The sequence below is a fragment of the Nanorana parkeri genome, unplaced genomic scaffold (genome assembly GCF_000935625.1).
Source record: "Nanorana parkeri isolate BGI_ZX_2015 unplaced genomic scaffold, ASM93562v1 scaffold2584, whole genome shotgun sequence".
In the NCBI taxonomy this organism is placed as follows: Eukaryota; Metazoa; Chordata; class Amphibia; order Anura; family Dicroglossidae; genus Nanorana; species Nanorana parkeri.
Window position 1 is genome coordinate 66,635 of NW_017308852.1, and position 11,787 is coordinate 78,421.

The window sequence follows — 11,787 nt, forward strand, 5'->3', positions numbered from 1 at the left end:
ACACCATATGAAGGTCTATCTCCATCCCTCAATATAACGTCATGTGACCAACAAATGAGGAGGAGATACTGTACACCATATGAAGGTCCATCTCCATTCCTCAATATAACGTCATGTGACCAACAAATGAGGAGGAGATACTGTACACCATATGAAGGTCCATCCCCCCATAGCGGTCATGAATGAACAGTACATTGGTCTCCAGGGGGTCAGAGTTGTTTTGGGGCTTTTGTCTCTTATCTGGTTGGTTTTCATATTTTGGGGTTACAATTGGACCCAATTCCATGACAGAGCTCTGTGATGACTTCTAGACCAACATACATGACTCTGATTACTGACGTGTGTAATGATTTCTCTCCAGCAGATGGGTGTGATGTCAGGAATACTTCGGAGAGACATCTTATATTATCTGCTGATTGTAAGTCAGAAGATAATGTCATCACACAGGATTCTCCAGGAGTGAATCCAAACACACAAAATATACATCACAGACCTCACTGCTCAGAGACCTCAATGGATCCCTCTGATCAGGGTGAATCTTCTGATCATTCACATACTATGACTGGAAATATCCATCTAAGATCTCACACTGCAAGAGATCCATCTAATCCCAAGGAACCTTCCTCCCCCCATGAAAGAGATCACAGAGGTGAGGAGCCATTCTCATGTTCAGTATGTGGGAAATCTTTCAATGAAAACAAAACCCTTCTTAGACACCAGAAAATTCACACATGTGAACGTCCTTATTCATGTTCAGAGTGCGGGAAATCTTTCACTCGGAAAGCAACCCTTGTTAAACACCAAAAAATTCACACGGGTGAACGTCCCTTTTCATGTTCAGAGTGCAGTAAATCTTTCACTAGAAACGAAATCCTTCTTAGACACCAGAGAATTCACACGGGTGAACGTCCTCATGCTTGTTCAGAGTGCGGGAAATCATGTTTTAATAAAACACAACTTGTTATACACCAGAGAATTCACACTGGTGAGCGTCCTTATTCATGTTCAGAGTGCGGGAAATCATTCACTCGGAAAGGACACCTTGTTAGACACCAGAAAATTCACACAGGTGAACGTCCCTATTCATGTTCAGAGTGCGGGAAATCCTTCCCTGAGAAAGGAGCCCTTGTTAAACACCAGAGAAGTCACACAGGTGAACGTCCCTTTTCATGTTCAGAGTGCGGGAAATCTTTCACTAAGAAAGGAGACCTTGTAATACACCAGAAAATTCACACAGGTGAACGTCCTTATTCATGTTCAGAGTGCGGGAAATCATTCACTCGGAAAGGACACCTTGTTATACACCAGAAAATTCACACAGGTGAACGTCCCTTTTCATGTTCAGAGTGCGGGAAATCTTTCACTGAGAAAGGAGCCCTTGTTAAACACCAGAGAATTCACACAGGTGAACGTCCCTTTTCATGTTCAGAGTGCGGGAAATCTTTCACTAAGAAAGGAGACCTTGTAATACACCAGAAAATTCACACAGGTGAACGTCCTTATTCATGTTCAGAGTGCGGGAAATCATTCACTCGGAAAGGAGACCTTGTTATACACCAGAGAATTCACACAGGTGAACGTCCCTTTTCATGTTCAGAGTGCGGGAAATCTTTCACTGAGAAAGGAGCCCTTGTTATACACAAGAGAGTTCACACAGGTGAACGTCCCTTTTCATGTTCAGAGTGCGGGAAATCTTTCACTAAGAAAGGAGACCTTGTAATACACCAGAAAATTCACACTGGTGAGCGTCCTTATTCATGTTCAGAGTGCGGGAAAACTGTCACTCATAGTTCAACCCTTCGTAAACATAAGAGAATTCACACGGGTGAGCGCCCTTACTCATGTTCAGAGTGCGGGAAATCCTTCCCTGAGAAATATCGGCTTCTTAAACACCAGAAAAGTCACACTACGGATCTTCCTCACTGCATTCCGACTCGGGGAAATGTCTAATTAGACTTCATTTATCTGTAACACAGCAGAGAGGAAGTTCCTGCTGATTCTGATGACAAATGTATGATGGTTTTTATCAGGTGGAACTGTCCATAGAACAACTGGAGGATATGAAAACACTCGGACTCATCACATGGGTGCAGAGGCCTGTACAGAGAGATGAATGAGTTTATGCACTTGGGTGGCCCCCAGGAGTCTCCAGGTGCTTTCCTTCAGCCGCAGGCAGCAGTTATTAGCAGACTGACAGATGCCACCGCTGTATGTAAATCCAATCCTTTATATCCATACAGGGACAGATGAGCGGCCCCGGATGTAAACAGACTGTGTCCAGAGCTGCTCACCCATTCTTGTATGTAAGCAAAAGCTTGTATGTGAGCACAGCTGTATGTGAATGGCTTTCTTACATAGGTGGTCAGTGCAGAAGAACTTTTTAAATTAGTGTTTATCAGGAAGAAGAATGTTCCTCACATTGATGTGCAGTGGGCTCTGAGAGGATCTATCAAGAGAAGCTACTGCAAACCATGAGGGGAGAGCTGTCAGAGAATGTAGTGTGGATGGTGGGGGAGTGCTGTCAGAGAATGTAGTGTGGATGGTGGGGGAGTGCTGTCAGAGAATGTAGTGTGGATGGTGGGGGAGAGATGTCAGAGAATGTAGTGTGGATGGTGGGAGGAGAGCTGTCAGAGAATGTAGTGTGGATGGCGGGAGGAGAGCTGTCAGAGAATGTAGTGTGGATGGCAGGGGAGAGCTGTTGGATAATGTACTGTGGGTGGTGGAGGAGAGCTGTCAGAGAATGTAGTGTGAATGGCAGGGGAGAGCTGTCAGAGAATGTAGTGTGGATGGTGGAGGACAGCTTCAAGTGATCATGGTATGGATCGGGGAGGGAGGAGCTGCTGTAGAATATATTGTGTGGATGGTGGGAGCTACCAGGGAATGTAGTACAGACATGGGCGGAAATCAGTGACAACACAGGGGTGCAGACAGAAATTAGTGATGTTGAAATGCTGAGGAAACAATGTGTGTGTGGGGGATGTAGAGTCTGATGATAAAAGAACGTCTCTACCAGGGTGTGGGAACTTCTGAGGGAACAATGTGTGTGCCGGTGACTTTTCATCGTTGGGAATCATTTTAAAACATTGTCTAAACTGTATATATTTGAACAATTAATTTGTGTACTTTACAAACTTGTGAATCATTTTTTTTAGTTTGTTTTGTCATAATTATAACCAATAAAACGTTGTCAAAGTGATGGATTTTTTTTCGTTCACACGTTTTTATTTAAAGGAACAGGCAAAGAAATTAACACAGGTCCTCGAAATACACTTGAGATAGCTGAGGAGTGAAACAACAAAGAGATCCAATAACGTGATGAAGTGCTACATTCCAAATACACACATTATGAGGGGCCCGTACGTCCCCAAGTATACATGGGGCAATATAAGTGACACGTGAATCATAGCAAACTGCCCACGTCCAATAAGAGGTAGGCCAGGCAAGGGGCACCAAACCAAAACTAAGAGAATAGGAAACGAGAAGAAGGAAACTGAATAGAAGGAAGAGAGATAATAGGGGAGAGGGAGAGCCGCCTTCCACAGATGAGAGGGAAGAAAGGGGAAAGAAGAAGTCAGGAACACGAAAGGTCCAGAACACATCCAAGGGGGGTAAACCCTCAAATAGGGAGATAGCACGCAGCACCAACCAGCCCAATACAGATCAGGAAACTAGAGAGTTCAGGAATCCATAATAAAGGAGGCGACAATCCAAGGAGTCCATGTCTTATATGTAGAGAAGCTTTATGTCTAGCAGTAAGCTTCTCATAGAACATGACCGGAGACACCAGAGCTTTCACACTGGCAGAGGGGAGAGACGGAGATTTCCAGGCCCAAGCCTGTCCTCTCCTGGCCGCTGTAAGTCTATGTGTTACCGGTCTATATGGGGTAAGTGTACAAACCTCAGGCATTGTATTCAGTAGAGTCTCAGAGAGATCGTTACAGAAGGAGGTGTAACATACTTACTTCTCCACCATCCGGTTCCGGGGTTGTAGGGAGGAGATTCCAAGTTGGAAAGAAGTGAACAGAACCCCCTCTCCCCCCCAGCCCATTCCTCCATCACTTCTGTCACTAATCTAAAACAAGATGTAGACTTCAGTAACTGACAGAAGGAGCTGAGGGGAGACTCACAGTCAATCAGAGTCCCCGCATCACATCTCCTCCACTGTTACTCCCTCCACAGGAACCAATCACAGTGGGATCGGAGTCACCGGGCAGATTCTGCTCTCCACAGAGATTTACCTCAGATTTCACACCTCCTCCACTGTCATTGTCTGCACTCCCTCCACAGTAACCTATCAGAGTCACCGGGCAGATTCTTCTCTCCACATACAGAGATTTACCTCAGACCTCACCACAGACACCCCCCATATTATTATACATTTATATATCACTGACATATACCGCAGTGCTGTACACAGAACACTGAGCCAGTCACATAGTTTGTTACCATGGAGAGACATTAGAGTGTAAGCTCCTCTGGTGCAGTAACTTGCTCAGTGATCTCTGAACAGCACTGCAGTATATGTCAGTGATATATAAATGTATAATAATAGTGTCTGACTATAATATTCAAACACATTTTGTATTTTATTACTTTATTGTCTGGATTTGGAATAGAATAGACAGTAAATGATGTAAAAGTACAAACAGGAAGTGATGTAGGTGTATACACAGGAAGTGCTATAGGAGTGAAACGTGAGTTGGAGGCATGTGTACTGCAGGACAGTGTCCATAATCTCAGACTATCCCACAAGATCTGACACTCTGAGCAATTCAGCATTTTTCTACAGAGAGTCTTCTTTAGATCATGTGACTGTTTGATTTCTAAAAGACTGCTCAGGAGGATTCTGGGAAGTTTTCATTGATAATTGTTACCTTCTCCCTTCAAACAGGATTACAGGATAGTGACCAATATATCTTGTGAGCCATTAACACTCAGCAAGTATCTTCAGCAGACATCACCCATCACAGAGCCTCCACCTCACTGCCTGACAACAGAGACAAACCGTGATAAAATATTCTAGAAGTTTCCAGTATTTGGACGGACACCGGGATCTCTACAAGGACGTCGTGATGGAGAATGAGCCGCCCCTCACATCACCGGGTAAGAGGAGAGTGCAGTACGGAGGGTCCACCTAGATCCCCCATCATCTGATACACACATAGAAACAATGTGTTCAGTCAGTGTGTGTGTTTCCTACAGATGAATCCAGTAAGAGGAACCCACCAGAGAGATGTCCCCGTCCTCTGTATTCCCGGGATTCCACACTGGAAGATCTCACCATCCCTCACCAGGATCAGGTACGGTCTAGATTACAAAGGTTCCTGAAGACTTTCAGATTATATTCTTCTTGATGTTTTAAGTCATCAGTGCCAACATTTCTAAGATAATATTTTCTGTTATTTTGTTGGTTTAGCATGAAAAACGAAGGGATATGAAAGTTGAGCTAAAAGAGGAAGAAGAAGAGACGTCTGTGATGAATTATCAGCAGACTATGGAGAAGGTCGGGATGATGGTGACAACTAAGCCGGAGGAATCTTCTCTAGATATAAGCACAAGTGAGTAATGAAAAATACATTCAGAAACTATTCATGTTTTTGGTTTGGACTGATGATTGAGGATCTGTAGACCTTCACATCATCACGTCACGTCTACATCTCCCTCAAATTTATTGTAAAGCAGACATAAGTACGACGGGTTTACCTAGATCCCCCCTCATCAACGGGTAAGAGGAGAGAGCCGTACAGAGAGTCCACCTAGATCCCCCATACACATAGAAACAATGTATTCAGTCAGTGTGTGTGTTTCCTACAGATGGATCCAGTAAGAGGAACCCACCAGAGAGATGTCCCCGTCCTCTGTATTCCCGGGATTCCACACAGGAAGATCAGAACATCCCTCACCATGGTCAGGTAGGTGAGACTCGCTATATGCAACATACCACCACTATGATGCAACATACTTTTATGTAGTCCATTGGTTTCATGTTTGCGTTACATCTAAATAGCCCCGCCTCCATTTCAACTTACCCTTGGAGAAACTCCCACTTTTATTGTTTTCTATAAATCAATATACATACTTTTCTTCTACGTGTCTTGGGTCCAGTCACGTGACATCATGTATCCTCTTCATCCTTGTGTCCTTCTAAAGGGCAGATGCAAAATTATGTGGTGCTGTTCTTTGCCTCTATGCGTCTAGGCCGGCGTGATGATGGGCTTCCAAGGCTAAGGTCCTTGCCCCCCTGGGCTCAGGAATTGGGTAGAAGACCTGCCCTGAAATGGGCAGAGCAGGAGACATGACTTTTCTCTCCTGCAGGTCAGTTACATCTCCTGGTTTGTCCCTTCCTCAGTCTTTGACTGGACAGTAAAAGGAGAAGCAGCAGATTGATGAGCTCATCTCTCTGTCACTTCGCTCTCTCTTCCAGTCAGCATGACTCTTATTAGCCCTGCAGTACAGCTGACTGGCTCCTTGTGCTGCTTCTCCTTCCCCATTTCTGCTATACCTAGCCAGGGCCAGGTCCCACATCTCCTCCTCCTGATTCCTGGTGCAGGCACAGCTCGAGGCAGCCCCACACCTTGAATACAGCCTTGGAGTGTGCAGGAGACCTGCTCCTGCTCCGTTCAGCTCACTACGCACACGTAGAGCGGGCTCAGCCCAGCACCTATCAACAGAGGCGTGGAGAGACCCAATAGACAGCCCTAGTGACATCTATAAGCAGCCCTGGAGAAACTCATTGCCAGCCCTCGTGACATCTGGACACAGCCTGGTGACATCTGTATTTAGCTCGGGTGACATCTGTATTTAGCTCGGGTGACATCTGTATTTAGCTCGGGTGACATCTGTATTTAGCTCGGGTGACATCTGTGTTCGGCTCTGGTGACATCTGTGTTCGGCTCTGGTGACATCTGTGTTCGGCTCTGGTGACATCTGTGTTCGGCTCTGGTGAGATCTGGACGGAGCCTGGTGAGGAACTGCCCTAAAATCATTAGTCTGTATTGTTTCACAAAAAATGTCACATGTCCCTTTAGGAAAAAGTATCCGTAATTGGTATCGGCAATTACCTGAGGGAAAGGTCTTGAAAAAGTGGTATCGTGACATCCCTAGTATTATTGAATGAAGGGCTGAATTCACTTATGTCCTTGATATCAGCTTTATGAGATGTTTTCTATTATTTTGGGGTTTAGGGTGAAGAACAGAACAATATAAAAGCTGAGGTTAAAGAGGAAGAAGTGGAGACGTATGTGGGGGGTGACCGGCCGTCCACGGAGGAGGTTGGGATGATGATGAAAAGTGATCAGGATGACATTTCTCTACCGAGCAACACAAGTAAGTAACAGACACTACGGAGGGAACAGGTCACAGTTCTATGTCACTTCTGAGTAGAAGGTGTGACGTTTAACCACCTTTCGCCCATGGCCGGTTGTGAACGGCCGGACGGGAGTCTGCTAGGAGTGGGAGGGCGTCTTAAGACGTCCTGCCACTCCCCCCTCTCGTGTGCGGCGCTCAGCGTGCACACGAGAGGGAAAACTGTGAGCATGTAAACAGCCAGCGATGGCTATTTACATGACGCCCAATCGCTTGCGGGTGTGCGCCCCCCCCGTACCCCGTCCCGCCGTCTCCTCCGTCCCGCAGTCTCCTCGCCGCCGATGCCGGTCCCGTAATCCGCTGGGACCAGCACGGCGACGCTCTAACAGCAGATCAAAGGGAGATCATTACTTGATCTCCCTTTGATCTCTTTTCGTGTCTCCGAATGCAGGAAGTGATGTATATTACATCACTTCCTGTATTCAGTGTCACTCTCTGGTGCAGAACACCGGAAAGAAGCTGATGAAGCAGATCTGTGCTTCATCAGCTTCTCTGGGGGTCCCTAGGTGACATCAGGGGGGTTCTCTGGGGGTCCCTAGGATTTCTTAGTCCCCTATGTGATAGCAGGAAAGTTAAGTATAAAAAAAAAAAAAATTACAGCATTAAAAAAAAATAAAGAAGGTAAAAAAAATAACACAAAAAATGTTTTAAAGTCCCCCGCCCCCCCACATACACACGCAAACATGCGACGGGTGCGCCTATGTACGAAAACGACAATTACGCCCATTTTGCAGCACATGTTATATATCGCCGCCAACGTCGGAGTGAGAGCAATAATTTTAGGGCATCAATCACTGATAACATTAAACTGATGAGCGGTAAAAACTTTTAAAGCGTCGCCTATGGTCAATTTTGGTTGCGGTCGTTTTCTGCGATTTCACGGGCGCGCGCAATTTTAAAGCTTGACATGTTTGGTGTCTATTTACCCGACGTGACCCCGACATTTATATTTTACCAAAAAATTGGGGTGATAATAAATGTTTCCTAACATTTTATAGGGAAACATGTTTATTCTCAAAATTTAGGGTACTTTTTTTGTTATATAGTAAAAAATAAAAACCCCCAGTGGTAATTAAATACCACCAAAAGAAAGCTCTATCTGTCCCCAAAAAATGGTATGAAATTCGTTTCAGTACAGCGCTGCATGACGGAATAAATGCCATTCAAAGTACCGCAGCGCTGAATACTGACAAAATGGCCGGGACAGGAAGGGGGTGAAACACCTGGTCAGCAAGTGGTTAAGGGATCATGTTGGAGAATTATCAGATCTTCACATCATCAGATAAGATGAGACTAAATTATAAATGGTGGACCATCAAAGTTGGGAAGAAGATTCCCCAGAAGAAGTCATCTCCCCTATTGTAGGATGAAGGGGTCGTCATCTCCTGATTAGTGTTAGGATGGTTGGGGGTCATTTACAGCAAATAAACTCTCATCAAATGTTCTACATACACATGCTGGGTCCATTGTCATGGAGGAATGATGGTTTTCATGGAAAATATTATCCAAATTGGAAAATATTATCCAAATTGGAAAAAATTATCCAAAACCTGCAGCTGATCCAGAGGAAGGCAAACATCGCTATAAACCCTGGATGGAGAAATCTGAATTTTTCACACGTTTCACTGGGAGGCACGGCATCTAACCTCTGGGCCTATTCATTCTCTACCTAACGTTTACTCTGTAACACTCACTTCCACTTTGTTGGCAGCCAATATTCTGAATTGCTGCTTTAGAGTATAGGTATCCCTTTTTGTTTCACTATGAACATTTGTTTCACCTTTTAGTGGGAGAGAGGATTCTGAAGCTGTCCTCTCTCACATTTTCTTTCTGCCTGGTAAAGGTTCTTTACCTTGTTACTGTACACCATGAAAGGTCCATCTCCATTCCTCAATATAATGTCATGTGACCAAAGGTTCTTTACCTTGTTACTGTACACCATGAAAGGTCCATCTCCATTCCTCAATATAATGTCATGTGACCAACAAATGAGGAGGAGATACTGTACACCATATGAAGGTCCATCTCCATTCCTCAATATAACGTCATGTCCCCAACAAATGAGGAGGAGATACTGTACACCATATGAAGGTCCATCTCCATTCCTCAATATAACGTCATGTGACCAACAAATGAGGAGGAGATACTGTACACCATATGAAGGTCCATCTCCATTCCTCAATATAACACCATGTTTCCACAAGGGTCTAGTAAAAGGTCTGTCTCTGGTACCCCCCCATAGCTTTCATTAATTCACAAACTATTTTGCCCAGTGTGTCATAGGTTTGGGTGTTTTTATCCTTTTATCTCATTTGTTATTATATTTGGAAACTGTTGACTGTCAGATAACCATACATTACTCTTTTTTCTGATCTTTTCACATTATTTAAACAATTTCTCTCCAGCAGATGGATGTGATGTCAGGAATACCTCGGAGAGACATGTTATATTATCTGCTGGTTGTAAGTCAGAAGATAATGCCATCACACAGGATTCTCCAGGAGTGAATCCAAACACACAAAATATACATCACAGACCTCACTGTTCGGAGACATCAATGGATCCCTCTGATCAGGGTGAATCTTCTGATCATTCACATACTATGACTAGAAATATCCATCTAAGATCTCACACTGCAAGAGATCCATCTAATCCGGAGAAATCTTCTGTATTGCATAAAGAAGATCACAGGGGTGAGAATCTATTCTCATGTTCAGTGTGCGGGAAATCTTTCACTGAAAACAAAAAGCTTCTTAGACACCAGAGAAGACACACAGGTGAGCGTCCTCATGCATGTTCAGAGTGCGGGAAATCTTTCACTGAGAAAGGAGCCCTTGTTAAACACCAGAGAATTCACACTGGTGAACGTCCTTATTCATGTTCAGTGTGCGAGAAATCTTTCAAAGAGAAGGATCATCTTGTTACACACCAGAAAACTCACACTGGTGAATGTCCTTATTCGTGTTCAGAGTGTGGAAAATATTTCACTGAGAAACATAACCTTCTGATACACCAAAGAATTCACACTGGTGAGCGCCCATATTTATGTTTAGAGTGCGGAAAATCTTTCACTCGTAAAGGAACCCTTCTTCAGCACCAAAATATTCACACAGGTGAGCGTCCTTACCCATGTTCAGAGTGCGGGAAATCTTTCACTGAGAAAGCAACCCTTGTTAAGCACCAAAGGATTCACACAGGTGAGCGTCCTTATTCATGTTCAGAGTTCGGGAAATCCTTCACTGAGAAATATAAATTTCTTAGACACCAGAAAAGTCACACTACGGAGCAGCCTCACTGCTTTCCGACGGGGGGAAATGTCTAATTAAACTTCTTTTATCTGTAAAACATCAGAGAGGAAGTTCCTGCTGATTCTGATGACAAATGTACGATGGATTTTATCAGGTGGAACTGTTTAGTGCATAGAACAACTGGAGGATATGAAAACACTCGGACTCATCACATGGGTGCAGAGGCCTGTACAGAGAGATGAATGAGTTTATGCACTTGGTAGCATAGAGCCGGCTTCCCAACAATCAGGAAGCCAGGAGGCATGTCATTACCCACCGGCTGGCTTCTGGATTGCCCGGGAAGCCGAGTCCATTCTGTTTGGCCGGTTCGACGCTGATTGGTCGCAAAGCCTCCTTCCCAGCCAATCGGCATTGAGGCCGGCCAAACAGATCTGACAATATGGTGACACGACCCCCACCCTGCAGGCACCTCATTCCCCTCTCGTAGATCCTTGGCAGCAGTTTATCAGGAAGAAGAATGTTCCTCACATTGGTGTGCAGTGGACTTTGAGAGGATCCATCAAGAGAAGCTACTGCAAACCTTGAGGGGAGAGCTGTCAGAGAATGTAGTGTGGATGGTGGGAGGAGAGCTGTCAGAGAATGTAGTGTAGATGGTGGAGGAGAGCTGTCAGAGAATGTAGTGTGGGAGGAGAGATGTCTGAGAATGTAGTGTGGATGGTGGGAGGAGAGCTGTCAGAGAATGTAGTGTGGATGGTGGAGGAGAGCTGTCAGAGAATGTAGTGTGGATGGTGGAGGAGAGCTGTCAGAGAATGTAGTGTGGAGGAGAGCTGTCAGAGAATGTAGTGTGGATGATTGAGAGATGTCAGAGAATGTAGTGTGGATGGTGGAGGAGAGCGGTCAGAGAATGTAGTGTGGAGGAGAGCTGTCAGAGAATGTAGTGGGGATGATGGAGGAGAGCAGTCAGAGAATGTAGTGTGGAGGAGAGCTGTCAGAGAATGTAGTGGGGATGATGGAGGAGAGCAGTCAGAGAATGTAGTGTGGATAGTGGAGGAGAGCTGTAAGAGAATGTAGTGTGGATGGTGGATGAGAGCGGACAGAGAATGTAGTGTGGATGATGGAGGAGAGCTGTCAGAGAATGTAGTGTGGATGGTGGAGGACAGCTGTCAGAGAATGT

At 44.9% G+C, this 11,787-nt stretch overlaps 1 protein-coding gene across 1 annotated transcript in view; it reads left to right on the forward strand.

Moving 5' to 3' along the window:
• The window catches only part of LOC108801961, a 104,615-nt gene that overhangs the window by 48,416 nt on the left and 44,412 nt on the right, over positions 1-11,787 (forward strand). The window contains exons 9-10 of the mRNA XM_018573865.1: positions 650-1,852; positions 10,083-10,562. Of these exons, the coding sequence (XP_018429367.1) occupies positions 650-1,852; positions 10,083-10,562 (1,683 nt within the window). The remainder of the gene's footprint in view (positions 1-649; positions 1,853-10,082; positions 10,563-11,787) is intronic.